Source organism: Numida meleagris, chromosome 12 (assembly GCF_002078875.1).
Source record: "Numida meleagris isolate 19003 breed g44 Domestic line chromosome 12, NumMel1.0, whole genome shotgun sequence".
In the NCBI taxonomy this organism is placed as follows: Eukaryota; Metazoa; Chordata; class Aves; order Galliformes; family Numididae; genus Numida; species Numida meleagris.
The window spans coordinates 2,816,689-2,833,107 of record NC_034420.1 but is presented as its reverse complement, the minus strand read 5'-3'; the positions used below and the strand labels follow the sequence as shown (position 1 = coordinate 2,833,107).

General features: G+C 47.3%; 1 protein-coding gene across 5 annotated transcripts in view; it reads left to right on the top strand.

Annotated features, from left to right (window-relative positions):
* The window catches only part of KCNIP1 (potassium voltage-gated channel interacting protein 1), a 334,161-nt gene extending 322,191 nt beyond the window's left edge, over positions 1-11,970 (top strand). For all 5 annotated transcript variants that reach the window (XM_021410087.1, XM_021410088.1, XM_021410090.1 and 2 more), the window contains exons 3-8: positions 1,826-1,895; positions 3,034-3,104; positions 4,418-4,525; positions 5,240-5,344; positions 5,889-5,951; positions 7,405-11,970. In XM_021410087.1, the coding sequence (XP_021265762.1) occupies positions 1,826-1,895; positions 3,034-3,104; positions 4,418-4,525; positions 5,240-5,344; positions 5,889-5,951; positions 7,405-7,452 (465 nt within the window). In that variant the 3' untranslated portion in view covers positions 7,453-11,970. The remainder of the gene's footprint in view (positions 1-1,825; positions 1,896-3,033; positions 3,105-4,417; positions 4,526-5,239; positions 5,345-5,888; positions 5,952-7,404) is intronic.

Genomic DNA, 16,419 nt, shown 5'->3' with positions numbered 1-16,419 from the left:
TGCTGATGCTGCAGAAGGGGTGGGCCCAGCGAGGTCAAGAGCTCTGTGCCAGGTCTAGGCGTCCAACCCAGTGGGAGGGCAGTGAGTGAAGGATAACTTTGGGGCTCTTCAAGCAACAACTAATCCATCCGCTGATGATTTCCTACCCAAATGGCAGGTAGAAGCCTTCAGGATCTCTTCTGAGTCGGAGGAAGGAACTTGGACCCAACTGGACTGATTTGAGTAGCAAAGAAGTATGGAGTGTATGTGACACCAGGGCAGTGCTTCTGGTGCTGCCCGAGGTGCCCCTCCTTGACTCGCACAGGATGAAGCGATTTCTTTGTTCTGCCCTTGCCATGGTTAGGGAACACACGTCAGCAGCAGGCGATGCTGCAGATCAGACGCTGGGAAAAAAGCCTTTTTCTGCTTATAAGCTTTTCTTGATGGGAGAACTTCTTGTCAAGGTCCTTTTATTCTTAAAAGACAATCTAAAGAACTCATCCATAAGTAAGTCGCTGGCTTGAATCTTCCTCCGACTTTGTGTCACCGATTCAAAGGGATTTTCTCAGGCTTCCTAAGTTTGCTCATCCCAAATTCAACAGCCTGTAACGCTTCCAGAATAAGTATGAGCCTGTCTTCGGGCCTGCAGTGCGGGGTGTGGTGCACAGCAAGAACACAGCTGTATGGCACATCACTGCTCCCAGACGGAGCGCGGCCACGCACCCCGTGTCTGCCGGACCAGATGCCCGCAGCAGGGCACGGAGCTGTGCTGCCTCTGCCAGCTGGTGTTTCTGAGCACGGCCACGGCTGGCCTCTCTGTAGCTCTCCTTCTGTGCTCTCTGAAGAAGGATCGGTGCCACGGTTAGGTTATTGTTTTGCTCTGTTTTAGTTCTCAGAGGGGGTGTTATCCATGGGGAAGTATTGTCTATAATGATGGCTGCAGGTCGTGGCTCTCTGTGACACGCGACCCTGCGTTAGAGCAGCAGTGAGGAACAGATTGTCACCTGTGCCGATCGGGTGAAAATATAACTGTCGTTGAACTCAAGCATGCTTTATCGAGTCGCAGGATGGATGAGTTTGTAACAAAGTCATGCCAGCAGAGCCTTTAAACAAGCTGAGGCTTCAGAGCTTGGAGTCTGTGAACAGGAACGGGGGGGGTCTGCAGAGGGATGGGCAGTGGCTCAGGGTGGCTGGCAGAGAGAGCCATGTCCTGCAGCTGGCTTCCCTTGGTTTGTGAGAGCTGGGGTTTTGCTTTTTAGGTTTGGGTCGTTTGTTTGTTTGTTTGTTTTTTAATAAAGCCTCTTGATCGAGGCACGCAGCGAAGCTAAACCTGATCTGAATTTTGCTTGGGCTGTCCTGAAGTGATCTTCTGGTTTCGAGCCTTGTACTAATGCTAACGTTTGAGAACTTGCTGGTATGTACTGTTAGCCTCCATGGAGCTGGTGTCAGGGTATCTGGCTGCTGAGGATTAATGAATTAACATGTGGAGGGCTAGGACAGGGAAGTGTTGGCTGGCAGTAATTTGTAATGTACTAGAGGAGGCCTTCATGTGACAGAAGGCAGGAGCTGGCTGTCCAGGTCATCTGTTAAAACAGGAATTGAACACTGCTGAAAACAGTGTTAAAAACATTGATAGTGGTGAACCAAGTCTGTGAGATGCTTAAGATGAAATTGCACTCTGAATTATTTTAATTTTTTCAGCTGCACAGCTCGTGCATCCAGAACACTACAGGAACGGGGATGCGATTTGTATAATTGCTCTCTTTGGGCTTGTACGGTTTTGCAAATGAGCCTTCACAGAGCTGGGGTGTGTTTTTGATTTGATTTTGTTTCTTTTTTCCAACAGGAATGTCCTAGTGGAGTTGTTAATGAAGAGACATTCAAACAGATCTACGCACAGTTTTTTCCTCATGGAGGTAAGTGGGATGCTTTGTCAGGTTTATTGAAGCATGCCTTAACGCATGTTTTTTTTCACCTGGCTGCAAAGCTACCTTGGTAATCTGTACTAGAAAAGTGAGGTAAGGGCTGCAGGGTCTTACACAAAGACACAAGCAAGGTAAGAAAATGAACTGAGGCCCTGTGGACAGCTGTTTAACGAGAATAAAGACAGACCCGCATTAGAGATTGCCAGTAGTCGTCAGACACAGAACGATGCACTGCTATGAGATAGAAGCATTTTGTTCTGGGTGGCAGAAAGCTGAAAGACTTCTCCTCAGCTCCTGCTGCTGTGATGTAGTGCCTAGCAGGGAAGGGCCTCAGAGCTCATTTTGGCCTGCACATTAATAAAAACCTCCCTGAAATTCTTGCTGTGATTCCTAGTTGGAGTGTGAGCACCTAGCTCACACCAGCTCATTGCCAGCATTTCTGTGGCTGATTAAGACAGGGATGCTTCGTGCACTGTAATGTTAAAGTATCATATTTAATGTTTGAAGTAACATGTGTTCTTGCCTGTTAAAAATATCCAGAATCTGTACGTTCTTCTAACTGGTTGCATCTTGTGGGAGTACTGTTCTCAGACTGGAAGAAGGAAGTCATGGGTTTGGGTTGGTTGGTGGTTGCTCTGTTGTTAAAAACGATGCAGTGTTTGAGGCTTCCCAAATATATCTTACTCTGAAACAGCTGCTGAGGGGTCACTGAAGTTTCTTTGTGTGTGTATATACTTTAGAGAGGTCATTGGTAGGTGGGGATCTGGATGATTTCCAGAGGTCCCTCCCAAGCACTACGGTTCTGTGGCTCTTTCTCATCTGAATGTCCAGATTCAGATGATGCTATGCTGATGCTTTTCAGCACACGTCACCTCAAAAATGTACACCTCCAAAAAGTTCATATTAAATTCGGTATGGAACTGATGATTTCTGTGAGTGTGCGTGTCCGTAAAAGCTTTTGCTTTCAGTGGGGCTGGGTTGTGGTTTCTGCAAGTTCGTGTTAGTATTTACTAGTTCACAGAGAATGTGGCAGTGCTTTAAGGGTGGCTTTATACTGAAGAAGAGGTTGCTGAGAGCCAGTAGTGTGCAAGGAACTGTTGTACCAATCGGTGCCTTTTGTGTTTTTCAGATGCCAGCATGTATGCGCATTATCTCTTTAACGCGTTTGACACTGCCCAGAATGGCTCAGTGAAGTTTGAGGTAACTGTTTCTCATCCTGTTGCAATGCCCTTTTTCTCAGTTCTGTGTGTTTTAGCTTCTCCATCCATTCTTTGTTGTAAACTGTGGGATTTGCTGGGCTGTGGGCTGGAGGGCTGAAACGTCAGAACCTCATTCTGTTTAGTGCAGGCTTCTTGCGCAGATGGAGTTGCTTCCTTTCCACTGGAGAAGCAAGCAGATTGTGTTGGTCTGTATCACAGGAGCATTAATCCCACAGGGAGAAAGTGCAGAGGTTTATGGAGCAGAAATTTTCAAAGCTGACTTGAGATGTTCGGCAAGGATCTCGGGTAGTCGGTTCCTGAGGAATACCAAATCCACCCCTGTGGCTGCAAACAGCAAATGGTAGAACTGCCAGGCACTGCTGCTTTTGCCATCAAATGGGCCTAGATCCCTGTTAGTTCCAGATGTGACAGAAATTATTTATCAAATGCGGTAAAGCTGCCATATGTAAGTGCATCTCTGTAGCGATGGCTGCAGTGGGGGTTCTGCGTGTAGCAGCCACTCCAGAGAACATGAAGAGACTTCCAGAAACCCAGATGGACTGACCCACAGCAAAGCGCGTAGACAAGTGTATTAAAAAACGCTGAGCATTCCTTCCTGGCAAACCTGTCTCTTCAGGGATTATCAGATGTAAGCATTTTGTCCCCCCTTTTTTGTATTGTTCAGCAGATTTTAATTTCTCTTGAGTGTCAGTAAATGGAGCAGAGGTCTTTAGGAAGCAGAGCACTGCGGTGCAGAGCTGGTGGAGATGACACGGGGAGGACTCAGTGTGTTGAATGAGGCAGCAGGCAGAGTGCAGCTGCTTTAGCTCGAAGCTCTGCCTGTACTAACAAGTACAGCGGTGCTGCTGAGCCACTGTGCAGCAGAAACAATAAATCAAAGTTACTGGAAGCAATAACTTCACTGTAAACCAAAAATACAAACAAAATACCTTGTCCCAGATTGAGTTAGTAGTGGTGGGAGCCACACCTGGCTACATCTGTTGTGTTTTGCCAGAGGACAAAACCTGAGCTGCCCTGTGTGGCTGAGGGGTCTGGAATCTTGCCATCCCCCTCAAGGTGGGCACGGGGAGGATACACCGCTGAGTAATTGAGGACTCTTGAGGTTTTCCCTGTTACCTCTTACACATTTATTAGTGCTGCTCAGGTCCTCTTAGTGGGTGCTATCCCCATTGAGCTCAGTCAGAGGTGATTCATTTATCCTGAAAAGATAACTCCCTTGGCAGATGTAATGAGGAATGCGACTTGGGAAAGGATGCTACACAGATTCTCATTTCTCTCTCTGTCTCGAACCAGGATTTTGTGATGGCTTTGTCCATTCTGTTGCGGGGAACAGTTCATGAAAAGCTAAGATGGACATTTAACCTGTACGACATAAATAAGGATGGCTATATAAACAAGGAGGTAAGGCTGTTTCTGTCTAAGAAAGTACAAAGTGGTCTTACATTGCATTTTTTTGTCAGTGTATTTTCCTATATCACACTGACTTCAATGGTTAAATTAAACCTGGGGAAAAATCCTGGTTTAATCTATGAGCAATGCAATGCTTTGAAGGGGAGGGGATGATGACAGCAGGTACTCAGTGACCAAGGCATAAGGGACTTCTAACTGCACTGGGAGGTGTGATGTGGGCTCACCCAGAGCACTGCAAGCCCTCATTTTTATAGGTTAGCTTATCACATCGTAGAATATCGTAGAATGGCCTGAGTTGAAAAGGACCTCAAAGGTCATCGAGTCTCAACCCCCCTGCTGAATGCAGGGTCGCCAACCACTAGACCAGGCTGCCCAGAGCCACATCCAGCCTGGCCTTGAATGCCTCCAGGGACGGGGCATCCACAACCTCCCTGGGCAACCTGTTCCAGTGCATCACCACCCTCTGTGTGAAAAACTTCCTCCTAATATCTAGCCTAAACCTCCCCTGTCTTAGTTTAAGACCATATATCTGACAATGCATCTGTCTGCATGCACATGTTCTTGGGGCTGACAGCAGATATGGGCATGAGATCTGTGCTGCTTTGTAATAGGAGAGGGTGAAGAAAAGGGCAGTAAAAGAAATAAATGTGCTATCATTTCTATTAATTTCCCTGTTGTGCTTTTGCTGTCATGTCACTACTGCAGGAGATGATGGATATAGTAAAGGCAATTTATGATATGATGGGGAAGTACACATATCCTGTGCTGAAGGAAGATGCTCCGAGGCAGCACGTAGAAGTGTTCTTCCAGGTACTTGATTTCTGATGATGATTTCTCAACACCCGAGCAATTCACTGATACGCTTTAAGATTAGTCCCAGCTACACTGCTGTTTCCTGCTGTGAATCCTAAAAAAAAATTCTAGTAGCCATCCAACCTAACACTACAGTGGCTGCTGAATTCCAGAGTCTGAGGAATCCGCTTTGTCTTACCCCACCCCTTTGCAATGGGATGTGATCCATCCAGCAAATCTGGAGCCTCTGCATATGTCACAGTCATTTGGTGCTTCTCTTCTTAACTGCCCATAAAGAGGGTCAGCAATAATAGGGTCAGATAGTGAAGAAATAAACGATGTAATACGAGCAGAGGTTGCTTTATGTGTATAAGGAAGGTTCAGGTGGAGATGAGCTCAGAAGTGCTCCAAATACCAGAGTAAACCAGCCCTTAGCTGACAGCGAATTTAACGGGTGACGCTGAGTCTGTAATGTAGGCTGGTCGCAAGGCCAAGATTTATTCAAGTATACTATAACCGCAGTGTTATCTATGGAAACGAAATGTTTGTTCTTATTTTGCAGAAAATGGATAAAAACAAAGACGGTGTTGTAACTTTAGATGAGTTTATCGAGTCGTGTCAGGAGGTAAGGACGAAATGCGAACCGCAGTGAAAGCTGCAGCTCGTGTTTGTTTTCACTTCTGACAAACTTCATTTGCAAGGAGGTGCTGCTCAAGATCCCGGGTTTCCTTTGCTCTCTGGAAAAAAAAACAAAGCAGCTGCAAGATTGGTGGTGCCCGGTGAGGCTGCTGAGCCATCAGGGCGCTGCGCTCAGGCTGGTCAGTGCTGCTGGTCAGTGCTGCTATTTCCCTGAGCAAATGGCAACACCTGATTCTGTGACAAGTACACAACTCTTGAGAAAGCTTACAATGCCCTTTACCTTCCTCAGTATTTTATTTATTTGTTTGTTTATTGAAGAGCCTGACGCTGTGTCTTCAACGTGTGATTAGAGATCATAGTATGGATGCAGCCTGAACAGTTGGATTTTGTTAAACCAAAACTAGGGCGGAGTATTTGGTTCCTTACTGTTGATGTGCTTGCACTAGCAGCTCACAGACTGATGCACTGCCCTGTGTTATCTCCTGGCAGATCAGAGCCATGCAGTGCAAAGATGCAGTTTTTTACTTTAAGAAAACAAATGTGCTTAGCTCTGCCATTTGTGAGGCTGCAGCTCTTGGTCAGTGAAGTCACGGCATGGCTGTGCAGAGGAGGATTGGTTCCCCACGCAAGGCCTTACCGAACTGTTAGGATGAGCGAGGTGGATGCTGCTTTTGCTGGGGCTGTAGGGATAGCACCTCTTCAAGTTGGTACCTCCGAAGAAGATAGAGGAATGAGATGCCATAGATCTCTGACGTTGCTCAGTTTGGATAATTATTTTGGTGTTGCAGACGAGCAGTTATTCTAGCTGTTGGAATAACCGAGTTTGTGGGGAAACATATCATTATTTTTTAGTAGTATTCTGGTAATGATTTCAAAGTACAATTTCAATGCTGCATGAGAAACAGTCAGGTATTTCCCTTATGTGTCTCCAACTCTCTCATGTGGATCCAGGAACCTGAGAGAGGCCGGGATTTCACATATTCTTGTTTTGAGCTGGAGATTTTCTGTGGTCCTTCATGGCAGCATGCTTGTCCATTCAAAACTGTCACTTCATTTGGGCTTTTGAAGCATATGAAGCTAAGTACACACGTTCATATTCAGGATCAGAGCAGTACAGTGGGTGCTGATGACTGAGGGCTTGGTGCAGCCACAAGCTTCAGTGCTGGCTTGGCTTTTCTTCAGTGCAGCACAGCCCCTCTGAAAGCCAAGCTTAGGGGAAAGTTCTGTGCTTGCATGCCTCAAACCAGTCAAGGTGCCAAAGTAAAATCACTGTTTTGCTGAATCAGGACCTAACTGCTGAATCCATTTAAGCTCACTGAGGATGAAAGGCAAGGCTGTTGCCTGCTGTAGCCCCTGCAGAGCCCCTCCTGTGCCATGCCAGGTTAGGAGCTGTGTTCATCAGTGCTCCTTTCGTGAAAATGTCTTCTTGTTGCTTTCAGGATGACAATATCATGAGGTCCTTACAGCTCTTTGAGAACGTCATGTAACCACGTCTGGAAAGCACTGGAAGAGTCAGAGACTGCGTGTGTAACAAAGACCTCCTTTCTGGGTGAAAGCTTTTTATAATTCAGCCATGTTCAATTCAGCCAGTGTGTGAGGATTTTGTATGACATCTTCAACCAAATGGCAACTGAATGCAACTGATCCCATCTCTCCTCCACAAGAGACAACGGTGGACCTCTATTTCATTTTGGAAGCATGCGAATACTTTACTAAAACCTGACGAGAGAGCTGCTGCTCGAAGCTCAATGAGAAATATACAGCATTCTGTCTGCAAGCCACAAGTCCTGCTTTAATCTGGCAAGCTTGATTGCGTATGATAGCTCATGTTGATAGTATACTCCGCCATCTATTACAAGCAAAAAGCTCAGTCCATACAACCATATGGCAAAATGTTTTATGGATGCCTTGCCTCTAATCTGCTTTGACAAAAAAAAAAAATCAAATCTATGAGGGCCATCTGTTTTTAAAAAAAAAAAAAAAAAAAAAGAGCGAATGTACCTAGGACGTTAAGCAGACAGCCCGTGTAGCCAGCATCCCCATTTCTGCAGAGATGTTGCTTCTATTCTCTCATGCACTGGTGCCACCAGGCTGAGGCTGGTGGAGGTATTCCTGAACACGTTCACTAGAGGAACTTCATGCCAGGGGTTAGTCAGAAAGGAGCAAAGCATGCGTTGCACATAGATGTCAAACTATCAGACAGAACAAATCTGTTCAATGATGGTAAGTTGTTGCTGGACCAGGTAGGTTTACAAGGGCTGGTAGAGGAAGATGAATACCTGCTGTGGTCCCAGCCATGTTCTGCTGTCCCGGTAGGTTGTGGGACACCAAGCAGTTCTCCATTGTGCACCTCAGCAGCACCATGACCGTGTGCAGTGGTCCTTTTGCTGTAGTTTGGCACCTGCTTCCTAGATGTGTCACTTGAGCATTTGTATTTTTCCATTAGATGTTAAAGCAAAGTGTTTTCTACTCTATGGATTTATTTAAGCTTTCCAGATTTCCTTACAGCAGAAAAGAGCCAGGTGGTGCAGCTGTGTTTCCACGTAAGGGCCTCTGCACCCACAAAGTGCCACATAAATCTAATTGGCACCTACGTGGTTGCTGTTAGTTTCAGATTTGTCTGCCAGGGTAGCTCAACATTTTCTATAGCAAGATCTTTATCCCACAAGGCAGTTGCATGACTCGTACAAGCCCTGTTTCCTTACTAATGCCCCATAGAGCTCTCTTTTGGGGGATTGTTGATTTGCTTCTTTCAAGAGTAAAACAGAAGGAGTCATGTAACGAATTTGTACCAAGGTTGGATTATGCCCAGTAGAAGTGTCTGCTGAGGAACGTGTCAGCCTGCTTTGCAGAGGACTCTAAGGACATGGTTTAGTGGGGTTATTGGTGGATGGTTGGACTAGGTGATCTTGTAGGTCTTTTCCAACCTAGCTAATTCTATGATTCTATGAAAGTGGCTGTTCCCAGGCAGCTGATGGCTGGGAAACCAAGGGAAGGAGGGAACAGCCACCTGTGCCAGCCGCACGCACCACACACAAAGGAGAATCCCCTGTCCTAGTCCAGCATCGCTCCTGTCCAGTAAGCATATATTTTTATTATGTCAGATACTATATTGCAAATATACTGTTGGCACTGAAGATATATTTTAAATATTATGCAAGTGGAAGCTTTTTATAACACTAAATATATAGTATGCCTAATTTCTGTAGCCCTATGTTTTATAAAAATTTAATCTATTGAAATATTCCTGATTACAGAAGTAGGTCTGATCAGTAGTAGAGTAATGCTATGTGTATTCCTCAAGATGGGACATCTTCCCTTTTACTGTGCTTCTGCATACACTTCTGTGTGGTCTTTGCTTTATTCCCCCTAGCTGACCACTTGTCGTCAAAATAGCTGGTCAGCTGAGGGAAGTTACTTGTACCGTGGAATGACACCTTAGTCTGTCCTGTTCGCTGCCTTGCACAGAAATACCATTAATTAATTCCTTCTGGTGACTATATGGAGCATAGGAGCTCCAGTGATGTGCTGGGATCCACAGAAGGGATGCAGTGTTGTGAGAGGAGCCCTGTCTTCCAGTTGTCCAATTATTGTCTATTTAGTTTTTGTTTAATAGGCACTTGATAAAGACATCAGCTGTAGCTGGAATAATGCCCAAAACATACGTTTTTCCTTCGTGATTCTTCTTGTAATCACTGCAGCAAATAACAGAATTCAATGTAATGGGCAGCCTGCTTTTTTTTTCCTTCATCCCTAACGAGCACCTGTCCTTCGTCAGTCTGAGCAGGTGACTTCACTGGTCAAAGGGCCAAAAAAAGGGAAAACAAACGTTTGTGCTGAGTTATGCAGTGTCTTTCACCTCCAACAGTGATGCTCCAAATGTGCTCATGAGATGGCATACGTAGCCTGAACACTTCTCAGAACTGGAACGTGCCTTTTTCAATAGAACAGAAACATTATTAGTTGTGTGATACCTGTAGTCCCTGGAGCTAAATGAATTTCTGGAGCCACTCTGATGAATTTGGCCTCAGCTGTGTTTTCAGTCTCTGCTAGCAGACGTGCTGTGTCCCAGGGACCAGGACTGCTCTGGGTCAAGCATGGCCTGACTGAGCAATGTACCTGAAACATCTGGATGTTACTCTCAATGTATCTTTAAGTGCACTGCTGAAGCCAGGTTACCATTAGTGCCCCTACACTTTTGGTATTTCCTCTTCTGTGCTGCTGTAGTTCTTCTCAGCTCCCAGTAAAGATGGGCGTGCATTAAGTAGAGAGGGAGATGCTGAAAGCTGCTCTGGTCCTGATTCTGCCCCTAAGCCATAACCAGAGCTCAGCTGCACGTACCTGCTGTTTGGTCCTGGGTTGCTACTTCTCTGCTCCCCTCAAGATGCCAGCAGAGACCCAGCCAGGCTGAGCAGCAGGCCCAGGGGAACCTCATGGGGTTCAATAAATCCAAGTGCAAGGTCTTGCACCTGGGTCATGGCAACCCCTGCTATCAGTACAAGCTGGGGGATGTAAGGATAGAGCACAGCCCTGCTGAAAAGGACCTGGGGGTACAGGTGGATGGCAGCTGGATGTGAGCCAGCACTGTGCCCTCGCAGGAAATGGCTACAAACGAAAAGAGGGGAGATTTAGGTTGGATATAAGGAAGAAGTTTTTTTACGATGAGGGCAGTGCGGCAGTGGCACAGGTTGCCCAGAGAGGTGGTGGGTACCCCGTACCTGGAGACAGCCTAGGTCAGGATGGATGGGGCTCTGGGCACCTGACCTGATGTAGGTGTCCCTGTTGATTGCAGGGAGTTGGGCTGGATGACCTTTATGGGTTCCTTCCAACTCAAACGATTCTGTGATTCTAAGCCTGTTGCTATGATAGGAGGATGTGCCAAGTGACGCACAACAGCAGTATTTCCCGTAGCTCTGATTGTAAATTCTGGCTGTGACAGAGCAGCTTTCTTTGGGAAACCATTTATTATCCTGTGTTAGTCTACGATCCCACTGATAGCAGCCAGAGGCTTGTGAGCATTGGAGCCCGGGGGCCTCGGGGCTTTCTGAGAGCAGCACCTATGCACGTGTGCCCCGAGCAGCAGGTGGCAGAGATCCAGTGACCGTGAGAGAGTCGTGCTCTGCATGGAAATGTCTTTGGGTTTGCCTTTTATGTTCTTGGTGAATGTTAGTTTGTAAGCTTGCAAAGCCTCTCATCGCTCATAAATGAGGCTTGCAATATTTATGGCAAATACTTACCGCTCCGGCGTTCTAAATAAAACATGGTATGCTGTTCTGATCTCCTGTCGCCATCAATCCTCCTGCCGGTTCATGGAAGGTAGCTGCTGCTCTGGCTTCTAAGTTACAGTTAGACTCTGTCAGTGCTATCAGCTGTGCGCATTTTCTTGAAGCTGTGAATGTTTCAATAATGTCTGCATTGTAATTCTGACTGTTTCACTAGTTACAAGCATTAATCTGCATTTTCATGCCAGTGTTTTCTAAAGAAAAAGCCTTTCTAACATGTGCTTTAGGCAACCATCTGCTGAAAAATAGGAATATGATTAATGATGATGCAAAAACAGAAAAGCAAACAGCAATGTAATTTGTCTGTTATCGTCGATGTACGTTTTCCTGTTACTTTTGAATGCACTGCAATACTGTGAGTAACTGTACGTGGAGTTGTGAACCTGAGGGTGCGGATATCCGAAGGTTCCGGCGCCGTGGGCAGGACTTTGGCCCTGCCTGCCTGCGGCACGCGGTGAGAGCAGAGCATCTTTGTGCCCGTGTGTGATCGCTGGTAAGATGGCAGCAGCTCCCTGCTCGTGGAAGTGCCGTGAAAGACTTGTGGACGAGAGCTGCTGCTATCCATCGTGCTACTGATGCCACGCGGGCGGAGCGGCGGTGCGGAGCTCCTCTTACAAACGCTGTGATCCGATGGCAGTTTGTATTACGTTTTGTTGAATGGTTTTAAAAATATTGATTTTAATAATAAAAACTACATGTCTGTAGGAGGGTGTCCTTCTGTAAGCACAGCATGTATTTTTTTTCTCTTACGGGACACTGTCAGGTTGAAAATGCACAGCCAGATCTTTACGAAGGAGGCTGATGTAAGCACACATCGACCTGCAGAGGGGCTGTTAAATTGCTGAAGCCACGGTAACATTTACATGCTAATGGTTTCTTTGCATCGCTGATCAGGGATGCTGGTCTGTTTGGTGTGGTGACATACACCTCTTTGCCCCTGGTGTGAATAAGAGTTCAGAAATACTCTGCTTGCTTCAGCAGTAGCATCTTGGAACGGTAAAAATTGAAAGCTTATAGACATATTTATTCTCATCACCATTTTTCTCAAGTACATCCAGGTAACGGGTGATTACGCTGAAGAAAATGCAAGCGCTGCCTTATTGTAGAGATAAGAAAAATAAAACCTCTCCGTGTCCCTGTATCTCTGGTTTGTTGAAAACCTTCATTCTGGCACATGGAGAACTGCAGAAGAAGTTTTACTAGACTAGATATATGTGTATAGATATACATATATAAAGATCTTGGTCGGCTTCATCACATAGGGTGTAATATATCCCCCAGCACATCCCAAGACCAAGAGCGCTGTCTTGCAGAAGTGTGACAGTGACGATGTCTGTGTGGAGCACGGCGCGGTCTCGCTGCAGTGCACACCAGCCACAGCCACCACCACCACCCCCAGGGGCATCTGCCTGTGCAGGACGATGGCACCTCCCATGGACGAAGGCAAACCCGCTGCCCCTGCGATGGACGGCTGCTGAAGCTCCTGGTCGGTGCTGCTCACTGCACCAGGTTACAGCAGCGGCCGTGCGGTTTGGCACACAGGTGCGTGCATTTGCTTTTCATTCATTTTTTAGCGTTGGATCTGTTTCAGTGGGTACTGCTGACCGTTGGCGCTGTCCCCGCTACGTCTCCAGGAGTGCCCTCCAGAGGGTGATAGAGAATGAGCGATGCGCTGCAGCTCAGCAGAGGGAAGCGGTTACTTTAGAGCTCATTTCAAGCTTTCATATTGTGAGATTAATTCTGTGATGTTTGCTCGTTTGTGCAGGCTCAGCAGAGGTGGGGGAGAAGAGACCTGGCACTGAGAGCTCTGCACGAGCAGAAGGTACTGACCGTGCGGTTCTCTTCTATCTGGGGTCAGAAAATGCACCTGAGATGGAAACACATAGAGAAACTGCAGCGTGCTGGAGAGAGTGAGTCTTGTCCCTGTCCTAGAGTGAGATGTGGCCGGGAGCATTTTGGGACAGCGGATATCATCGTACAACCTGAGTTAACAACTTGCTCTGTGGAAGATTATCCCATGTTATCACCACCAGTAAAACTGAATATTTGGGATCCAGCGCGAGAGCTCCGTGCCTGAGTGCACGCCCACTGGAGAGGGAGGGCAGCTGGCGAACTCTCGGCCTTACACCTTGAATGATCTCCTTTGCTGCAGTCTGTCTGGAACCACAGCATGAGCCCCTTGGTTCTGTCAGGGGATTGCTGAAGTTCCTTTGCCTTCATGAAGCCAATTCCATACGGTGACAGGCAGCAGAGCTGACAGCAGGTGAGCATGGAGGGCACAGGTGAGGCTGTGGGACGGGATGCCCAGCGCAGCCTTCATTCATCTGGGCTACAAGTGCTGAATGAAGGGAGTGCAAAAGAAAGTAAAATGTTAGTAAAAACAAATGACCAGATTTGAAAACAAAGCTACGACTTGTCTTCGTGACTCTAATTAAAGAGCAGTAAAACTGCAGTTACCTTGCTAATTTATTTTCACTTTATCAATAATAGTGGTATTAAATCCTGAACTATCAAGTTGAAGTGGGAGGTTATCAGCCTGGAGAAGCCTGTCGAGGACAGCCATCCTGCTGTGAAGCAGCTGGGTGGTGCAGTGACATGAGGCATTCCAGCTGGTGGTGCCTCGGGGCTCTGCATCTTGCAGATCAGAACTGAGAGCTGGGCTCTACAGATGGTGGAGGGCAGGCACCCCCACCCCGTTGGGCTCTTCTGCACATGTAAACCAATTTATCTCTAAGAAAAGTCAGCTTGTATCCATAAATAGGACTGAGACACTTTTGCTTGCTCCAAACTATCTGCTTTTTTTTTTTCAGTATTGCCATGGTGATTGTAATACTGCTGATGTCTCGTTGTAGCACAGTGCCTGCTGCTAGGTCTGCTAACCAGAGATGTCCCAGGAACCACTACTGCCCTTCTCAGAATTAGCGTTAGGTGCTGGGTCAGCGGCACGTAGCCCACGTGCTGCCAGCAAGGAGCATGGGCATTGGTTTCATCATAACTTACAGCTTCAATAATTAATGCTGCGTTTTAAGCAGCAGACAAATAGATGCCTGGCTTTCAGGAGGCAGAGCCTGACCACTCCACAAGGTCAGTTACAATAAGCTCTGGGTAAAGTGCTTTTGCTGCCTGCAGAGCTCGCACAGGGAACGCTAGATGTCAGTGAGGGCCAGCAGCTGGCGGGTTGTACAGCGCTGCGTGGTGCTGTGACTGGCAGGAGATGGCTGTATAGGATCGCATATGGGAACTGCATAAGCAGGAATCCTGCATGCCCTTGTACACTGGACGGCTGGCGATGGGCATACCCCGCTGTGTGGCTGGGAATGGCTGGTTCTTTGCCTATGCAAACATCAGGAGACGTGTCCCAGTCAGGCCCAGCATCGCCTCCTCTCAGGAGGCAGCTCAGAAGCACAGATAAGTAAGCTGAAGGAGTCATTGCAGTTTATGTTGCAGTAGCTCCAGTGTGTGCTTGCTGTGCTAGGTTTTGCAGGTGGCTCTTTTGGAGTGGGGGTAAGCATGGGGAATGGGAGGCATTTGAGTAACAGCGTCAAGAATCGTGAAGGTTTGTTCTTGGCTTGGGGAAGGGGAGGAGACTAAGTGAGTCACCCTCTTTCCTTCCCTTTATGCTTTGCTAACATATGGCATTACAGACCCATAAAGATGCTTTTGTACCTAAAAGCCACGTGTTGAAGTCATTGCTTTGGTTTGTACCTTGGCTACAGGGAGCCCAACCTGCCTGCTGTACGTGTGATCCCGAAGTCCCTTGCAGATGGCGTTTGGCATGGGGTAAGCTTGAAGTCTCTATGTGGCTTTGTTCTTTGAAAATAGTGTTCCCGACCATTTGCAGTCGTGCCACGTGGCACGGCAGGGCAGCTTGGTGCTGGCATTTAGCAAAACCTTGCTGCAGTCTGTAGGTCAGTCTGGGAGGTGTGTGCTGGGATCCGCATGCTTCCAGTGTGCAGAGGCCACAGGAGTAAAATGACTGATAGAGTTGGACTTGATGGCTCTCAGTCACCTGATCCCTGTGTCTCCTCGTGCTCTCAGGGGCTTTGGTGCTGTGGGGAATGTGGGGCACAGCACTGCCTGAACTGAGGGTGGAGGCAGTGGATTGGCACCGTCAGGTGTCTCAGCGACCATGAAGGAGTGCCATTCTCACCCATCTTCTGCACTTCAGCACTGAGCTCAAATTGCTTTTGTGGAAACTGGCAGGGTTTTAACAGGATGATTCAGCATTCCTTCCCCTGAATCACTCAGTCTGCGGGCAGGTCACCCCCAGAAGGTAGAAAATGAACGGAGAGTCTCCACGTTCTCAGTGGATATCCTTATTTATTTCCAGCCTGTTCTGCCTAAACATTCCTTTCTGCCTAGTAGAAGTGTGTCCAGCTCCAGCCGGGTTTCTGGCTGGAGGTGTCCCATGGAAGGGAGGAACCTCCTTGCCACACTGAGTAAGTTATTGCATTTGGCTAGGATCCCCCTGGGAACTCCTCTGCTGCTCTCCAGGTTGTGTCTGAGTGGTGCATGCAGTTTCAGGTGCTGCGTACAGAAGAGCCGAGGTGGTATTGGGGTATCGCGTGCTCCTAATTTAGGATGAGATCTGCTGATAGGAGCTGGCAGTGATCCGCATTGCAGTGCTTCTGGTGGAACAGGGGAGTCTTTCCTTTGAAAACGTGGCACGCTTTCAGAATTAATTGCTGGGATGTACATCCCCAGCCAGCGGCCACGAAATGGAAGACAAGTCACAACAAAGCGGGGTTCTGCTCAGAGAAGAGCCTTCCAATCTGAAGTCTAGCTGCAAAAGAAAATCGGCCTGGATGGTTTCTGCCCTCACCCTGGGCCAGGAATCCAGGTAAAAAAACATAAGAATGAGGCCATTCTGGTCAGCCTGAACACTCCTCACAAATGCCTGTGACCTTCCTTTCCTACGCCACGGGCTTTCTCATGACTCTGTCCTCACTGTTTCCAAAACCCAAGCTACAGGTCAGGCCTGCAGCTGAGGAGCACAAGAATGATAAAGCCACGTATCTGCTTCCCTGCCTGTGTTCAGTGTTTGTGTTTGCAAGGAAAGCCAAGGGGCACCATTCACCAATGCTGTAGAAGATGGAGGTAGAAGAACCAGAGTCAGTAATGCTCAGTCATCTCTCCTGTTACCATGGTTGTGGAAAGTTAGAACGGACCTAC